General features: G+C 48.6%; 1 protein-coding gene across 7 annotated transcripts in view; it reads left to right on the top strand.

The window, feature by feature from the left end:
* Positions 1-8,693: 8,693 nt before the first annotated feature.
* The window catches only part of ano8b (anoctamin 8b), a 90,607-nt gene continuing 79,980 nt past the window's right edge, over positions 8,694-19,320 (top strand). For 4 of the 7 annotated variants that reach the window (XR_005051895.1, XM_036978779.1, XM_036978777.1 and 1 more), the window contains exon 1: positions 8,695-9,103. Coding sequence is in view for 6 of the 7 variants with exons in the window: in XM_036978779.1 (XP_036834674.1) it covers positions 8,932-9,103 (172 nt within the window). In the remaining variant the exon portion in view is untranslated. Of the gene's footprint in view, positions 9,104-19,320 lie in introns of all 7 variants that reach the window. The other 3 variants (XM_036978775.1, XM_036978774.1, XM_036978778.1) reach the window with 1 other exon arrangement.

Raw genomic sequence — 19,320 nt, 5'->3', positions numbered from 1 at the left:
CTTTTGGATGATTCGAGGATTACCTGTCAAAGCTTCACAACGGAGCTCACAGCTCTCCTGCCCTAGCACCCATGGGGGTCAATAAATAGACAAAGTCCCATAAATGAAATTTGTTTTGACGCCAAGTTTGAATACTCGCCATCCTCTAAGTCATCTGACAGCCACAAACATCTGCAGTGGGGCTCCCCAGTGAACATATACACTGAGTGTACAAAACATTAGGAACACCTTCCTAATATTGAGTTGTACCCCCTTTGCCCTCCTTTGCCCAGCCTCAATTTGTTTGGGCATGTACTCTACAATGTGTCGAAAGCGTTCCACAGGGATACTGGCCCATGTTGACTCCAATGCTTCCCTCCGTTGTGTCAACTTGGCTGGATGTCCTTTGGGTGGTGTTCCATTCTGGAAACTGTGAAAAACCCAGCAGCGCTGCAGTTCTTGACACAAACTGGTGCGCCTGGCAGCTACTACCAGACTCCGTTCAAAGGCACTTCAGTATTTTGTGTTACCCATTCACCCTCTGAATGGCACACATACACAATATTCAGAAGGTGTTCCTAATGTTTTGTACACTCAGTGTATATGTTCACTGGGGAGCCCCACTGCAGATGTTTGTGGCTGTCAGATGAGAGAGAGGATGGTGAGTAAGCAAAATGTATGCTGGTGATTGTAGCTACCTCTGAGCTTCACCGAGGAGAGTGCTGGGAGGGGTTGGAGGGCTGGGCTGTGAGGGGTTGGAGGGCTGGGCTGGGAGGGGTTGGAGGGCTGGGTAGGGGGGTTTGGAGGGCTGGGCTGGGAGGGGTAGGAGGGCTGGGCTGGGAGGGGTTGGAGGGCTGGGCTTGTGAGGAGTTGGAGGGCTGGGCTGTGAGGGGTAGGAGGGCTGGGCTGTGAGGGGTAGGAGGGCTGGGCTGTGAGGGGTAGGAGGGCTGGGCTGTGAGGGGTAGGAGGGCAGGGCTGTGAGGGGTAGGAGGGCTGGGCTGTGAGGGGTAGGAGGGCTGAGCTCCACGGCAGATGGTGGCCAGGGGGGTGGAGAACAGGAGAAGACTCTGTGTGTGTGTCTCAATAGTCTCAATAATTTCAATTTAAAGGCTTTATTGGCATGGGAAACATATGTTTACATTGCCAAAGCAAGTGAAATAGATAAAAAAAAAAAACAATAACAAATTAACTGTAAACATTACACTTCCAAAAGTTCCAAAAGAATAAAGACATTTCAAATGTCACATTATGTATATACAGTGCCTTGGGAAAGTATTCGGCCCCCTTGAACTTTGCGACCTTTTGCCACATTTCAGGCTTCAAACATAAAGATATAAAACTGTATTTTTTTGTGAAGAATCAACAATCATGAAGTGGAACGACATTTATTGGATATTTCAAACTTTTTTAACAAATCAAAAACTGAAAAATTGGGCGTGCAAAATTATTCAGCCCCTTTACTTTCAGTGCAGCAAACTCTCTCCAGAAGTTCAGTGAGGATCTCTGAATGATCCAATGTTGACCTAAATGACTAATGATGATAAATGCAATCCACCTGTGTGTAATCAAGTCTCCGTATAAATGCACCTGCACTGTGATAGTCTCAGAGGTCCGTTAAAAGTGCAGAGAGCATCATGAAGAACAAGGAACACACCAGGCAGGTCCGAGATACTGTTGTGAAGGAGTCCCTCTAAACTTTCAGCTCATACAAGGAGAAGACTGATCAGAGATGCAGCCAAGAGGCCCATGATCACTCTGGATGAACTGCAGAGATCTACAGCTGAGGTGGGAGACTCTGTCCATAGGACAACAATCAGTCGTATATTGCACAAATCTGGCCTTTATGGAAGAGTGGCAAGAAGAAAGCCATTTCTTAAAGATATCCATAAAAAGTGTTGTTTAAAGTTTGCCACAAGCCACCTGGGAGACACACCAAACATGTGGAAGAAGGTGCTCTGGTCAGATGAAACCAAAATTGAACTTTTTGGCAACAATGCAAAACGTTATGTTTGGCGTAAAAGCAACACAGCTGAACACACCATCCCCACTGTCAAACATGGTGGTGGCAGCATCATGGTTTGGGCCTGCTTTTCTTCAGCAGGGACAGGGAAAATGGTTAAAATTGATGGGAAGATGGATGGAGCCAAATACAGGACCATTCTGGAAGAAAACCTGATGGAGTCTGCAAAAGACCTGAGACTGGGACGGAGATTTGTCTTCCAACAAGACAATGATCCAAAACATAAAGCAAAATCTACAATGGAATGGTTCAAAAATAAACATATCCAGGTGTTAGAATGGCCAAGTCAAAGTCCAGATCTGAATCCAATCGAGAATCTGTGGAAAGAACTGAAAACTGCTGTTCACAAATGCTCTCCATCCAACCTCACTGAGCTCGAGCTGTTTTGCAAGGAGGAATGGGAAAAAAATTCAGTCTCTCAATGTACAAAACTGATAGAGACATACCCCAAGCGACTTACAGCTGTAATCGCAGCAAAAGGTGGCGCTACAAAGTATTAACTTAAGGGGGCTGAATAATTTTGCACGCCCAATTTTTCAGTTTTTGATTTGTTAAAAAGTTTGAAATATCCAATAAATGTCGTTCCACTTCATGATTGTGTCCCACTTGTTGTTGATTCTTCACAAAAAAATACAGTTTTATATCTTTGTGTTTGAAGCCTGAAATGTGGCAAAAGGTCGCAAAGTTCAAGGGGGCCGAATACTTTCGCAAGGCACTGTATACAGTGTTGTAATGATGTGCAAATAGTTAAAGTACAAAAGGTAAATTAAATAAACATAAATATAGGTTGTATTTACAATGGTGTTCGTTCTTCACTGGTTGCCCTTTTCTTGTGGCAACAGGTCACAAATATTGCTGCTGTGATTCCACACTGTGGAATATGTGAGTTTATCAAAATTGGATTTGTTTTTTTGAATTCTTGGTGGGTCTGTGTAATCTGAGGGAAGTATGTGTCTCCAATATGGTCATACATTTGGCAGGAGGTTAGGAAGTGCAGCTCAGTTTCCACCTCATTTTGTGGGCAGTGTGCACATAGCCTGTCTTCAATTGAGAGCCAGGTCTGTCAAGGCCATGCTCACTGAGTCTGTACATAGTGAAATATTTCCTTAATTTTGGGTCAGTCACAGTGGTCAGGTATTCTGACACTGTGTACTCTCTGTTTAGGGCCAAATAGCATTCTAGTTTGCCCTGTTTTTTGGTAAATTCTTTCCAATGTGTCAAGTAATTATCTTTTTGTTTTCTCATGATTTGGTTGAGTCTAATTGTGTTGCTGTCCTGGGGCTCTGTGGGGTCTGTTTGTGTTTGTGAACAGAGCCCCAGGACCAGCTTGCTTAGGGGACTCTTCTCCAGGTTCATCTGTCTGTAGGTGATGGCTTTCTAATGGAAAGTTTGGGAATTGCTTCCTTTTGGGAGGTTGTAGAATTTAACGGCTCTTTTCTGAATTGTGATAATTAGTGGGTCTCGGCCTATTTCTGCTCTGCAATCATTATTTGGTGTTTTACGTTGTGTTTTTCCCATTTTATGAATTATTGGTTGGTGAGCAGACCCCAGACCTCACAACCATAAAGGGCAAAAGGGTTCTATAACTGATTCAATTATTTTTGCAAAATCATAATTTGTATGTCGATTTTTTTATAAACCTTTTGATGGCATAGAAGGTCCTTCTTGCCATGTCTCTCAGATAGTTCAAAGCTGTGTGGAACTTACCTGTGGCGCTGATGTTTAGGCTTAGGTATATGCTGTATAGGTTTTTGTGTGCTCTAGGGCAATGGTGTCTAGATGGAATTTGTATTCGTGGTCCTGGGAACTGGACCTTTTCTGGAACACCATTATTTTTGTCTTACTGAGATTTACTGTCAGGGCGGCCCAGGTCTGACAGAATCTGTGCAGAGGATCTAGGTGCTGCTGTAGGCCCTCTTTGGTTAGGGATAGAAGCACTAGATCATCAGCAAACAGTAGACATTTGACTTCAGATTCTAGTAGGGTGAGACTGAGTGCTGCAGACTATTCTAGTGTCCTCGCTAATTCGTTGATATATGTGTTGAAGAGGGTGGGGCTTAAACTGCCTCCCCGTCTCACCCCCCGGGCCTGTGGAAAGAAATGCGTGTTTTTTTGCCAATTTTAACCACACTCTTGTTGTTTGTGTACATGGGTTTTATAATATTGTATGTTTTTCCCCCAACACCACTTTCCATCAATTTGTATAGCAGGCGCTCGTGCCAAATTGAGTCGAAAGCTTTTTTGAAATGATCAAAGTATGAGAAGACTTTGACTTTGTTTTGGTTTGTTTGTTTGTCAATTAAGGTGTGCAGGGTGAATACGTGGTCTGTTGTACAGTAATAATCCCTCCTCTCTTGTCTCTTCTCCTTCGTCAGGACTGATCTAATCTTGGTTAACCCAGAACTAAAATCTTGCGTAATTTGGTCAGATGCTCAGTTATGTTTACGAGAGATTAGCACTAATTTAACAGGACTGGACAAGTGACAGCATATCCTCTGGGTGTATCCTGTCATTATTGCTGTCGGCTCCTGTTTCTTTTTTAGATCAGTGCAGATGAAGGAGACAGAGAGAGGAATCCACTTTAGACTATTGAGATGCAGCCTGTTTATAGGCAGGGTACCTATGCAGTCAGAGCCTAGTGCCTGAGGGACACTCTTTAAGTCTTTTGATCTGAATTATTCAATGGGCTCCATCGAGGACAGCTGGCACCGTCCTTGAACCATCAGCACCAAGACTTTTGTCTTCATCCCTCCCTCTGGCTGTTGGTGTCAACGCCACTCCGACATTGCTCGATCGAATATTGATATATTTCTTATTTCCGTTCTTTTACTTTTAGATTTCAAATCAAATCAAATCTAATTGTATTTGTCACATGCACCGAATACAACAGGTGTGGACCTAGAAATGCTTACTTTACAAGCCCTTTGACCAACAATGCAATTTTAAGAAAAATACCAACAAAAATGAGGAAAAAAAGAAACAAATCATTAAAGAGCAGCAGGAAAACAACAACAGGGTAGCCTAGTGGTTAGAGTGGAGGGGCGGCAGGTAGCCTAGGGGTTAGAGTGGAGGGGCGGCAGGTAGCCTAGTGGTTAGAGTGGAGGGGCGGCAGGTAGCCTAGTGGTTAGAGTGGAGATGCGGCAGGTAGCCTAGTGGTTAGAGCGTTGGACTAGTAACTGGAAGGTTGCAAGTTCAAATCCCCGAGCTGACAAGGTACAAATCTGTCGTTCTGCCCCTGAACAGGCAGCTAACCCCACTGTTCCTAGGCCGTCATTGAAAATAAGAAATTGTTCTTAACTGACTTGCTTAGTTAAATAAAGGTAAAAAAAATAAATAAAAAAATAGTGAGGCTATATACAGGGGTACTGGTACAGAGTCAATCAATGTTCAGGAGTCTTATGGCTTGGGGGTAGAAGCTGTTTAGAAGCCTCTTGGCCCTCCGGTAACGCTTGCCGTGCGGTAGCAGAGTGAACAGTCTATGACTAGGGTGGCTGGAGTCTTTGACTATTTTTAGGGCCTTCCTCTGACACCGCCTGGTATAGAGGTCCTGGATGGCAGGAAGCTTGGCGTACACACTACCCTTTGTAGTGCCTTGCGTTCAGAGGCGAAGCAGTTACCATTCCAGGCAGTGATGGTGCAGATGTAGAACCTTTTGATGATCTGAGGACCCATGCCAAAATGTTTAAGTCTCCTGAGGGAGAGTAGGTTTTGTTGTGCCCTCTTCATGACTGCCTTGGTGTGCTTGGACCATGTTAGTTTGTTGGTGATGTGGACACTAAGGAACGTGAAGCTCTCAACCTGCTCCACTACAGTATCGTCGATGACAATGGGGGCGTGCTCGGGCCTCCATTTCCTGTAGTCCACAATCATCTCCTTTGTCTTGATCACGTTGAGGGAGAGGTTGTTGTACTGGCACCACACAGCCAGGTATATTTGTGTGTATTGTGTGTATTTGTGTGTATTGTTGTGAATTGATTGACACTGTTGGAGCTAGAGAACATAAGCATTTCGCTACACCCGCAATAACTTCTGCTAAATATGTGTATGTGACCAATATAATTGGATTTGATTTTTGTATGGTAAAAGCAATCATCATGTTATTCTCTTGGTGCACCTTACACACACACACACAACACACACACACACACACACACACACACACACACTCTAAACTAATAAAAGTTGGGGAGTTTGTCATGTGTGGAGACTGTTATGTTGGCTACCATCAATATTAGCTCAGAAGAAGACTTGAAAGCTGCCGTTCTCTGTCTACAGTAGGAGTATTTTCAAACTGAATCTTTGTGGACAGTGTGCCCCTTTTGTGTTCCTGTGTTTTGACGGTTTGACAAAGTAAATACAATTTATGAGGTCTCGGGGTTTACCTTCTTTCTCAAAGGCTATTTACAAAGTAAAGAAATAGTGGGTGTTGAGAAAGATAATACTGTTTACAACAGTGTTCTAAACATGGAAAAGCATGAAAACAGAACAAACATGCATCATAGGCCACTGTAAGTGGACCTGTCGTCCAGGAAATATTGTAAAGCATATGTTAGGCTATGGTATGTCTATTAAATGGGGATGACTCCAATGTGGGATAGAGAGGAAGCAGATGATCTATCTCACAAAAAAAAATTTATCTGTGAAGAAATTTCTTGCATTGATAAATAAATAATGATGTACTTAATCCTTCTTTGTTATGTATTACACATCCTAGGAGAGGAGCTTCACCTGCCCGCCTGTCTGTCTGCTGGACTGCTCAAGCACCTGCCTGCCTGTCTGTCTGCTGGACTGCTCAAGCACCTGCCTGCCTGTCTGTCTGCTGGACTGCTCAAGCACCTGCCTGCCTGTCTGTCTGCTGGACTGCTCAAGCACCTGCCTGCCTGTCTGTCTGCTGGACTGCTCAAGCACCTGCCCGCCTGTCTGTCTGCTGGACTGCTCAAGCACCTGCCCGCCTGTCTGTCTGCTGGACTGCTCAAGCACCTGCCCGCCTGTCTGTCTGCTGGACTGCTCAAGCACCTGCCCGCCTGTCTGTCTGCTGGACTGCTCAAGCACCCGCCTGCCTGTCTGTCTGCTGGACTGCTCAAGCACCTGCCCGCCTGTCTGTCTGCTGGACTGCTTAAGCACCTGCCTGCCTGTCTGTCTGCTGGACTGCTCAAGCACCTGCCTGCCTGTCTGTCTGCTGGACTGCTCAAGCACCTGCCTGCCTGTCTGTCTGCTGGACTGCTTAAGCACCTGCCTGCCTGTCTGTCTGCTGGACTGCTCAAGCACCTGCCTGCCTGTCTGTCTGCTGGACTGCTCAAGCACCTGCCTGCCTGTCTGTCTGCTGGACTGCTCAAGCACCTGCCCGCCTGTCTGTCTGCTGGACTGCTCAAGCACCTGCCCGCCTGTCTGTCTGCTGGACTGCTCAAGCACCCGCCTGCCTGTCTGTCTGCTGGACTGCTCAAGCACCCGCCTGCCTGTCTGTCTGCTGGACTGCTCAAGCACCTGCCCGCCTGTCTGTCTGCTGGACTGCTCAAGCACCTGCCCGCCTGTCTGTCTGCTGGACTGCTCAAGCACCTGCCCGCCTGTCTGTCTGCTGGACTGCTCAAGCACCCGCCTGCCTGTCTGTCTGCTGGACTGCTCAAGCACCTGCCCGCCTGTCTGTCTGCTGGACTGCTCAAGCACCTGCCCGCCTGTCTGTCTGCTGGACTGCTCAAGCACCTGCCCGCCTGTCTGTCTGCTGGACTGCTCAAGCACCCGCCTGCCTGTCTGTCTGCTGGACTGCTCAAGCACCTGCCCGCCTGTCTGTCTGCTGGACTGCTCAAGCACCTACCCGCCTGTCTGTCTGCTGGACTGCTCAAGCACCCGCCTGCCTGTCTGTCTGCTGGACTGCTCAAGCACCCGCCCGCCTGTCTGTCTGCTGGACTGCTCAAGCACCTGCCTGCCTGTCTGTCTGCTGGACTGCTCAAGCACCTGCCCGCCTGTCAGTCTGTCTGTCTGTCTGCTGGACTGCTCAAGCACCTGCCTGCCTGTCTGTCTGCTGGACTGCTCAAGCACCTGCCTGCCTGTCTGTCTGCTGGACTGCTCAAGCACCTGCCTGTCTGTCTTTCTGCTGGACTGCTCAAGCACCTGCCCGTCTGTCTGTCTGTCTGTCTGTCTGCTGGACTGCTCAAGCACCTGCCCGTCTGTCTGTCTGTCTGTCTGTCTGTCTGTCTGTCTGCTGGACTGCTCAAGCACCTACCACAACATAGGCTATTTTGCTGCTAAACTGTCTAGAGAGTGATCTGATAAAAAAAAAAGTAAGTACATAAACCTTGCTTTATAGGAACATAAAAGTATGTTGTGTCTTATAATTGGGTATGTTATGGGGTGGCATCATGAGTGACTGACATGACTAGTGGTGGCATACTTTTTCCTATGGCATGGAATTTAAAATGAAATATAAACGTTTTATATTTTCAGTGATATCATAGCTGGTGGTGGCGCGTTTGCATCGGCTCGTGGTTCTATCAAAATACACAATTTGTTCTTTAGCGGTTTGCAGAGGTCAGGGGGACTTGAAGGGTGCATTTAAAGCAATTCTCTCTTTGAGGGCGAGGAGGAGAACCATGCTATTATATTTCCAGCATGCCTGTGCGTGTATGTGTGTTTTCGTGCGTGCGCGTGTCTGTGTGTGAGGCTGGCTGTAGCCCTACGTGTGTCGTCCCCCCCTTCTCTCTTTGTCCCTCCTCCATAGTAAGAATCAACCGAGCGCTATCAATCGGCTCGCATCCTGCTGCAAACTAGGATAAGCCACCACCACAACAACCTTCACTTCACTTTCACGTTCATTTAGCCCCTCTCTCTCTCTCTGACACACCGACCAGCAGCGTCCTATGATTTGCCTGCCTGAGATGCGATTTCGCTCTCCCCTTTCCCGGAGAATATCGTCCGTTACTCCCCACTGAAAGACCATGCCCGAGACGGGGGCGGCGGGAGCAGCAGTCCCTGCAGCAGCGGGTAGCAGCTCCTCCGACAGCAGTGGTGGCACCGAGAGCTCGCGGCACAGACACCGATCGCAAGGCGAAGGGGAAAAGACAGATCAAAGTGCTGCCTCCTCGCAGCAAACATCATCCGGTGTACTGGGTGAGTCCGTCTTTTCAAAGGGTCGGTTGGGCCGGGGACGGAAATTGAATGTAGAATTGTAGCGACAGGACAGGTGGATGTGGCTGGAAAATGAGATGAGCAGGGCATCACAATATAGCCAATAGCCTACTGCCACCGCAGCGTCTTTTTTGTCTTTATGCACCGGGCCCTTAGAAAAACATCCCACATCTTGTCTGGTTTGTAAAATGCTGTATTTGTCCTCAAAGGTCACTGTATATTCGTCGCTGTTTACTAGGCTACAAACATCCTATTCCATATGTTCAGAGACATTGTGTTGTCTATGTAGGCTATCTCCAGCAGCCTGACATGTGGGAGGTTAGCCTGTAAATGCAGCAACGTCCCAGTTGCCAGCTTCTTGACGAATGAACCTTTTAATGTCACCGAAAGATCAGGCGACAGTATTCTGAGCTTCCGAGCGGTCCGGGTTATGATCGTTGGCCACGAAAACATCACATTATACTCTACACTACACAGCCTGTTCAAACCGAAACGGATTTCGCACAATAGACAGATTAATGTTTTGTTATTTAAATGATGTATTGTGGGAAGAATGTTGGTGACATTGTGTCCCTTCTATCACTGGGTTTATGAATTCGTTCGGCTTTGTAGGGTCTATAAACTGGACCCGTTTATTTGAATAAGCAACATCGGTCATATTCTGCGCGGGGCCTGTATTATTTTTGGGATACGGTCCCGGGGCCTGTGATATTTTTGGGATACTTGATGTGGGAACTGGAGCCGGGATTCTGGGAACTGCATCAGCTGCGTGTGGCTGTTTTCGTGTCTTGGCTGAAGGGCGGCCGAGAGAGCACAGGCAGCATGCTTTCCCCCCCCCCCCCCTCCCCCCCAAAAATCGGCCTCACTTGAAGGCATAGATAACAATTTAAGTTGTAATGGTAATTTCCTGTAATTCAATACATTTCGCCATGGAGTTGGGTGATCACATGTCCCGGATTGTGCGGGACAGTCCCGCATTTTGGCCCTTTGTCCCGTGTCCCGCAACCAAACAAGCATGTCCCGCAATTTATCAACAAATTCAAACGCCACTGATTTGGATTTTTTTTTAATGTTCCGTATTTCAGTCAGACATTCCAACCTGTCTCTTGCAGTCACGTTGCGCGTATGAAAAAAATCCATATCATAAGGATGTGATAGCCATGGTGATATTAAACACTTCTCCAATCGTTGTAGAGATCTGATATCCTGTGCAGCGCAAGACCAGAAGTTGGCCAATGTTTCGTTTCTAGGTGCGCTTCAATTAGCTCGTTCGGTTGCAGCAAGAGCAGTAGTGCTGCTGGAGCGGGCTGGAGCGGGCTGGAGCGGACTGTAAAGCGGGCTGGAGCGGACTGTAGCGGGCTGGAGCGGACTGTAGCGGGCTGGAGCGGACTGTAAAGCGGGCTGGAGCGGACTGTAAGCGGGCTGGAGCGACCTGAAACTTCTCACAATGGGGCTTTTTTAGTAAAGCTGAATCAATGTCTTTGAATATCACATAATTCATTCGTATTCTTTTTTCTTTTTTTTCTTTTTTAAAATGTTTACCCCTTTTTCTCCCCAATTTCGTGGTATCCAGTTGTTGTAGTAGCTACTATCTTGTCTCATCGCTACAACTCCCGTACGGGCTCGGGAGAGACGAAGGTTGAAAGTCATGCGTCCTCCGATACACAACCCAACCAAGCCGCACTGCTTCTTAACACAGCTCACATCCAACCCGGAAGCCAGCCGCACCAATGTGCCGGAGGAAACACCGTTCACCTGGTTCACCTTGGTTAGCGTACACTGCGCCCAGCCCGCCACAGGAGTCGCTGGTGCGCGATGAGACAAGGACACCCCTACCGACCAAGCCCTCCCTAACCCGGGCGACGCTAGGCCAATTGTGCGTCGCCCCACGGACCTCCCGGTCGCGGCCGGTTACGACAGAGCCTGGGCGCGAACCCAGGAACTCTGATGGCACAGCGCGCCTTTAACCACTGCGCCACCCGGGAGGCCCATTCATTCGTATTCTACATAACATAACCAAATATGTACAGTATAATGTTACTGTTACACCAAAAACACCACCTAATTTCTGATGATATTTTAGGTTAGCTGAATGAATGGTCACTAAACAAACATTAAGAACACCTACTCCTTCTGTGAATCCAGGTGAAAGCTATGATCCCTCATTGATGTCGCTTGTTAAATCCACTTCAATCAGTGTAGATAAATAAGGATTTTTGCACCTTGAGACAATTGAGAAATGGATTGTGTATGTGTGCTGTTCAGAGGGTGAATGGACAAGACAAAATATTTATTAAGTGCCTTTGAAAGGGGTATGGTAGTAGGTGTCAGGCGCACCAGTTTGTGTCAAGAACTGCAACGCTGCAGGATTTTTCACACTCAACCGTTTTCTGTGTGTATTAGGAAGGTGTTCTTAATGTTTTGTGCACTCAGTGTGCAGTTTACACCATCTGCTCTAATTCACTCATTCAGTCATTCAATAAGATCTGAATACAAATTCCCATCAAACTGACGGAGATCAAATGATTGGTATGCAGATACAGTTTGGACGTTTCACCAGTAAAACATGAAGAATTGTCATTCGCGATTGACAGTGATTATGGCCTATTTTGAAATTGGGCATGCCTAACTTGGTGATTGAGGATATTAAAAAAATAAATATATATATTTTTTTAACAATATACAGTGGGGCAAAAAAAGTATGTAGTCAGCCACCAATTTTGCAAGTTTTCCCACTTAAAAAGATGAGAGAGGCCTGTAATTTTCATCATAGGTACACTTCAACTATGACAGACAAAATGAGAAAAAAAAATCCAGAAAATCACATTGTAGGATTTTTAATGAATTAGTGAAGTATTTGGTCAATAACAAAAGTTTATCTCAATACTTTGTCATTGCCAACAAAGGGTATATAACAGAGGTCAAATGTTTTCTGCAAGTCTTCACAAGGTTTTCACACACTGTTGCTGGTATTTTGGCCCATTCCTCCATGCAGATCTCCTCTAGAGCAGTGATGTTTTGGGGCTGTTGCTGGGCAACACGGACTTTCAACTCCCTCCAAAGATTTTCTATGGGGTTGAGATCTGGATACTGGCTAGGCCACACCAGGACCTTGAAATGCTTCTTACGAAGCCACTCCTTCGTTGCCCGGGCGGTGTGTTTGGGATCATTGTCATGCTGAAAGACCCAGCCACGTTTCATCTTCAATGCCCTTGCTGATGGAAGGAGGTTTTCACTCAAAATCTCACAATACATGGCCCCATTCATTCTTTCCTTTACACGGATCAGTCGTCCTGGTCCCTTTGCAGAAAAACAGCCCCAAAGCATGATGTTTCAACCCCCATGCTTCACAGTAGGTATGGTGTTCTTTGGATGCAACTCAGCATTCTTTGTCCTCCAAACACGACGAGTTGAGTTTTTACCAAAAAGTTATATTTTGGTTTCATCTGACCATATGACATTCTCCCAATCTTCTTCTGGATCATCCAAATGCTCTATAGCAAACTTCAGACAGGCCTGGACATGTACTGGCTTAAGCAGGGGGACACGTCTGGCACTGCTGGATTTGAGTCCCTGGCGGTGTAGTGTGTTACTGATGGTAGGCTTTGTTACTTTGGTCCCAGTTCTCTGCAGGTCATTCACTAGGTCCCCCCGTGTGGTTCTGGGATTTTTGCTCACCGTTCTTGTGATCATTTTGACCCCACGGGGTGAGATCTTGCGTGGATCGAGGGAGATCGAGGGAGATTATCAGTGGTCTTGTATGTCTTCCATTTCCTAATAATTGCTCCCACAGTTGATTTCTTCAAACCAAGCTGCTTACCTATTGCAGATTCAGTCTTCCCAGCCTGGCGCAGGTCTACAATTTTGTTTTTGGTGTCATTTGACAGCTCTTTGGTCTTGGCCATAGTGGAGTCTGAAGTGTGACTGTTTGAGGTTGTGGACAGTTGTCTTTTATACTGATAACAAGTTCAAACAGGTGCCATTAATACAGGTAACGAGTGGAGGACAGAGGAGCCTCTTAAAGAAGAAGTTACAGGTCTGTGAGACCCAGAAATCTTGCTTGTAAGATTTAATTTGCAAATTAATTAATAAAAAATCCTACAATGTGATTTTCTGGATTTTTTTTCTAATTTTGTCTGTCATATGACATTGCGATTGGAGGATATATTTTATGCATTTTCTTTTTTTGTTGAATTTTACCCCTTTTTCTCCCCAATTTCGTGGTATCCAATTGTTTTTGGTAGCTACTATCTTGTCTCATCGCTACAACTCCCGTACAGGCTCGGGAGAGACGAAGGTTGAAAGTCATGCGTCCTCCGATACACAACCCAACCAAGCCGCACTGCTTCTTAACACAGCGCACATCCAACCCGGAAGCCAGCCGCACCAATGCGCCGGAGGAAACACAGTGCACCTGGCCACCTTGGTTAGCGTACACTGCGCCCAGCCCGCCACAGGAGTCGCTGGTGCGCGATGAGACAAGGACACCCCTACCAACCAAGCCCTCCCTAACCCGGGCGACGCTATGCCAATTGTGCGTCGCCCCACGGACCTCTCGGTCGCGGCCGGTTACGACAGAGCCTGGGCGCGAACCCAGGGACTCTGATGGCACAGCTGCGCCACCCGGGAGGCCCCATATTTTATGCATTTTCTATGATGATATAGAATTATACTCTATAGGATGATATATTCTATATCTGTCGGTACAAACTTTGAGGAAATTACGACGTCATTTCTATTCTAATTGTGCTCAAGCACCTAAAAACATATCACTAAACAATGAGTGGGAGGGTGGCGAGACAGTTGTTTAAGATACTGTATCAAGAGAGAGTTGTTGAAGATACTCTTTAAGATACTCTATCAAGAGATAGTTGTTTAAGATACTCCTTAAGATACTCTATCAACAGACAGTTGTTTAAGATACTCTATCAACAGAGAGTTGTTTAAGATACTCCTTAAGATACTCTATCAACAGAGAGTTGTTTAAGATACTCTATCAACAGAGAGTTGTTTAAGATACTCTATCAACAGAGAGTTGTTTAAGATACTCTTTAAGATACTCTACCAACAGACAGTTGTTTAAGATACTCTATCAACAGACAGTTGTTTAAGATACTCTATCAACAGAGAGTTGTTTAAGATACTCTATCAACAGACAGTTGTTTAAGATACTCTTTAAGATACTCTATCAACAGAGAGTTGTTTAAGATACTCTATCAACAGAGAGTTGTTTTAAGATACTCTTTAAGATACTCTACCAACAGACAGTTGTTTAAGATACTCTTTAAGATACTCTATCAACATAGAGTTGCAGTGGTACGGACGGGAGATGACAAGTGCCTGGATTAGGACCTGTGTCACTTCCTGTGTGAGGTAGGGTCGTACTCTCTGGATGTTGTAGAGCATGAACCTGCAGGAGCGAATCACTGCTTTGATGTTTGTAGAGAACGACAGGGTGTTGTCCAGGGTCACACCAAGGTTCTTTGCACTCTGGGAGGAGGACACCACAGAGTTGTCAACCGTGATGGAAAGGTCTTGGAGCTGGCAGGCCTTCCCCGGGAGGAAGAGCATCGCCGTTTTGTTGAGGTTGTGGGCTGTCATCCAAGCTGAGATGTCTGCCAAGCATACATAGATACGTACCGCCACCTTGGTGTCAGAAGGGGGAAGGAGAAAAGTAGTTGAGTGTCATCACAATGATAGGAGAGACCATGTGAGGATATAACAGAGCCGAGTGACTTGGTGTAAAGAGAAAAGAGGAGAGGGCCTAGAACCGAGCCCCGGGGGACACTAGTAGTGAGAGCACGAGAGCCTGAGACGCCCAGCCCTGAGAGGGTGGGGAGGAGGATCTGATGGTTCACGGTGTTGAAGGCAGCAGATAGATCTAGGAGGATAAGAACAGAGGAGAGAGAGTCAGCTTTGGCAGCGCGGAGAGCCGCCTTGAAGCCTGAGAGAGATAACGAGAGGGTTTGTCAGAAACAGCACGTTCAAGTGTTTTGGAAAGAAAATAAAGAATGGACACTGGTCTGTCGAGAGGGGAGAAATAGGTCAAGGCCTAGGGTAGTTCTGTGTGAGTGGGATCAGTGGACTAGTAGGCTGAGTGAATGAGGAAGAAATGTCGTCAACCTTTTTTATGGTTGACAAAGTCATCTGCGGAGAGTGGAGAGGGAGGAGGTGGAGAGGGAGAGTGTAGAGGGAGGAGGTGGAGGATTAAGGATGGAGGAGGAAGTAGAGAAGAGTTTCTCAGGGTTTACATTTTGAGTGATAGAAAGCGGCTCTAGCAGCGAACACAGAGACAGGAAGGAATGGAAGGATGATAGGTCCTCTGGAAGTTGAGCTTTTCTCCATTTCTGCTCAGCTGCCCGCAGCCCTGTTCGCAACCATGGTGCGGGAGTCGAAGGTTGAGCCGGTGGGGAGGAAATGGGACAATGAGTATCAGAGGATCCGGAAAGGGAGGAGAGAAGGGTACAAGAGGCAGAGTCAGGTGACAGGAGGGAGAAGGATTTAGCAGAAGAGATAGAGGATTGAAGAGAGTAGTGGGAGAGAGAGAGCGAAGATTGCGGCGGCACATGACCATCTGGGTAGGTGCTGAGTGGGTTGGAGGAGAGATGGGTAGGAGCTGAGTGGGTTGGAGGAGAGATGGGTAGGAGCTGAGTGGGTTGGAGGAGAGATGGGTAGGAGCTGAGTGGGTTGGAGGAGAGATGGGTTGGGTTGGAGGAGAGATGGGTTGGGTTGGAGGAGAGATGGGTAGGGGCTGAGTGGGTTGGAGGAGAGATGAGTTGGGTTGGAGGAGAGATGGGTAGGGGCTGAGTGGGTTGGAGGAGAGATGGGTTGGGTTGGAGGAGAGATGGGTTGGGTTGGAGGAGAGATGGGTAGGGGCTGAGTGGGTTGGAGGAGAGATGGGTTGGGTTGGAGGAGAGATGGGTTGGGTTGGAGGATAGATGGGTAGGAGCTGAGTGGGTTGGAGGAGAGATGGGTAGGGGCTGAGTGGGTTGGAGGAGAGATGGGTTGGGTTGGAGGAGAGATGGGTTGGGTTGGAGGAGAGATGGGTAGGAGCTGAGTGGGTTGGAGGAGAGATGGGTTGGGTTGGAGGAGAGATGGGTAGGAGCTGAGTGGGTTGGAGGAGAGATGGGTAGGGGCTGAGTGGGTTGGAGGAGAGATGGGTTGGGTTGGAGGAGAGATGGGTTGGGTTGGAGGAGAGATGGGTAGGAGCTGAGTGGGTTGGAGGAGAGATGGGTAGGGGCTGAGTGGGTTGGAGGAGAGATGGGTTGGGTTGGAGGAGAGATGGGTTGGGGCTGAGTGGGTTGGAGTATAGATGGGTAAGGTTGGAGGAGAGATGGGAAAGGGCTTCGTGGGTAGGAGGAGAGATGGTAGGAGGAGAGATGGTAGGGGCTGCATGGGTAGGAGGAGAGATGGTAGGGGATGAATGGGTAGGAGGAGAGATGGTAGGGGCTGAGTGGGTAGGTTTGGAGGAGAGATGGGAAAGGACTTTGTGGGTAGGAGGAGAGATGGTAGGAGGAGAGATGGGTAGGGTCAGCGTGGGTAGGAGGAGAGATGGTAGGGGCTGCGTGGGTAGGAGGAGAGATGGTAGGGGCTGCGTGGGTAGGAGGAGAGATGGTAGGGGCTGAGTGGGTTGGAGGAGAGATGGGTTGGGTTGGAGGAGAGATGGGTTGGGTTGGAGGAGAGATGGGTAGGAGCTGAGTGGGTTGGAGGAGAGATGGGTTGGGTTGGAGGAGAGATGGGTAGGGGCTGAGTGAGTTGGAGTATAGATGGGTAAGGTTGGAGGAGAGATGTAGGGGGTGAGTTGGTAGGTTTGGAGGAGAGATGGGAAAGGGCTTCGTGGGTAGGAGGAGAGATGTTAGGAGGAGAGATGGTAGGGGCTGCGTGGGTAGGAGGAGAGATGGTAGGGGATGAATGGGTAGGAGGAGAGATGGTAGGGGCTGAGTGGGTAGGTTTGGAGGAGAGATGGGAAAGGACTTCGTGGGTAGGAGGCGAGATGGTAGGAGGAGAGATGGGTAGGGTCTGCGTGGGTAGGAGGAGAGATGGTAGGGGCTGCGTGGGTAGGCGGAGAGATGGGTAGGGGCTGAGTGGGTTGGAGGAGAGATGGGTTGGGTTGGAGGAGAGATGGGTTGGGTTGGAGGAGAGATGGGTAGGAGCTGAGTGGGTTGGAGGAGAGATGGGTAGGGGCTGAGTGGGTTGGAGGAGAGATGGGTTGGGTTGGAGGAGAGATGGGTTGGGGCTGAGTGGGTTGGAGTATAGATGGGTAAGGTTGGAGGAGAGATGGGAAAGGGCTTCGTGGGTAGGAGGAGAGATGGTAGGAGGAGAGATGGTAGGGGCTGCATGGGTAGGAGGAGAGATGGTAGGGGATGAATGGGTAGGAGGAGAGATGGTAGGGGCTGAGTGGGTAGGTTTGGAGGAGAGATGGGAAAGGACTTTGTGGGTAGGAGGAGAGATGGTAGGAGGAGAGATGGGTAGGGTCAGCGTGGGTAGGAGGAGAGATGGTAGGGGCTGCGTGGGTAGGAGGAGAGATGGTAGGGGCTGCGTGGGTAGGAGGAGAGATGGTAGGGGCTGAGTGGGTTGGAGGAGAGATGGGTTGGGTTGGAGGAGAGATGGGTTGGGTTGGAGGAGAGATGGGTAGGAGCTGAGTGGGTTGGAGGAGAGATGGGTTGGGTTGGAGGAGAGATGGGTAGGGGCTGAGTGAGTTGGAGTATAGATGGGTAAGGTTGGAGGAGAGATGTAGGGGGTGAGTTGGTAGGTTTGGAGGAGAGATGGGAAAGGGCTTCGTGGGTAGGAGGAGAGATGTTAGGAGGAGAGATGGTAGGGGCTGCGTGGGTAGGAGGAGAGATGGTAGGGGATGAATGGGTAGGAGGAGAGATGGTAGGGGCTGAGTGGGTAGGTTTGGAGGAGAGATGGGAAAGGACTTCGTGGGTAGGAGGCGAGATGGTAGGAGGAGAGATGGGTAGGGTCTGCGTGGGTAGGAGGAGAGATGGTAGGGGCTGCGTGGGTAGGCGGAGAGATGGGTAGGGGCTGAGTGGGTTGGAGGAGAGATGGGTTGGGTTGGAGGAGAGATGGGTTGGGTTGGAGGAGAGATGGGTAGGAGCTGAGTGGGTTGGAGGAGAGATGGGTTGGGTTGGAGGAGAGATGGGTAGGAGCTGAGTGGGTTGGAGGAGAGATGGGAAGGGGCTGAGTGGGTTGGAGGAGAGATGGGTTGGGTTGGAGGAGAGATGGGTTGGGTTGGAGGAGAGATGGGTAGGAGCTGAGTGGGTTGGAGGAGAGATGGGTAGGGGCTGAGTGGGTTGGAGGAGAGATGGGTTGGGTTGGAGGAGAGATGGGTAGGGGCTGAGTGGGTTGGAGTATAGATGGGTAAGGTTGGAGGAGAGATATAGGGGTTGAGTTGGTAAGGTAGGAGGAGAGATGGGAAAGGGCTTCGTGGGTAGGAGCAGAGATGGTAGGGGCTGCATGGGTAGGAGGAGAGATGGTAGGGGATGAATGGGTAGGAGGAGAGATGGTAGGGGCTGAGTGGGTAGGTTTGGAGGAGAGATGGGAAAGGACTTCGTGGGTAGGAGGAGAGATGGTAGGAGGAGAGATGGGTAGGGTCTGCGTGGGTAGGAGGAGAGATGGTAGGGGCTGCGTGGGTAGGAGGAGAGATGGTAGGGGCTGCGTGGGTAGGAGGAGAGATGGTAGGGGCTGAGTGGGTTGGAGGAGAGATGGGTTGGGTTGGAGGAGAGATGGGTTGGGTTGGAGGAGAGATGGGTAGGAGCTGAGTGGGTTGGAGGAGAGATGGGTAGGGGCTGAGTGGGTTGGAGGAGAGATGGGTTGGGTTGGAGGAGAGATGGGTAGGGGCTGAGTGAGTTGGAGTATAGATGGGTAAGGTTGGAGGAGAGATGTAGGGGGTGAGTTTGTAGGTTTGGAGGAGAGATGGGAAAGGGCTTCGTGGGTAGGAGGAGAGATGTTAGGAGGAGAGATGGTAAGGGCTGCGTGGGTAGGAGGAGAGATGGTAGGGGATGAATGGGTAGGAGGAGAGATGGTAGGGGCTGAGTGGGTAGGTTTGGAGGAGAGATGGGAAAGGACTTCGTGGGTAGGAGGCGAGATGGTAGGAGGAGAGATGGGTAGGGTCTGCGTGGGTAGGAGGAGAGATTGTAGGGGCTGCGTGGGTAGGAGGAGAGATGGTAGGGGCTGCGTGGGTAGGAGGAGAGATGGTA

This window comes from Oncorhynchus mykiss, chromosome 5, assembly GCF_013265735.2.
Source record: "Oncorhynchus mykiss isolate Arlee chromosome 5, USDA_OmykA_1.1, whole genome shotgun sequence".
Classification (NCBI taxonomy): Eukaryota; Metazoa; Chordata; class Actinopteri; order Salmoniformes; family Salmonidae; genus Oncorhynchus; species Oncorhynchus mykiss.
The sequence above is the reverse complement of the archived record's forward strand: the minus strand, read 5'-3'. Positions and strand labels throughout refer to the sequence as shown.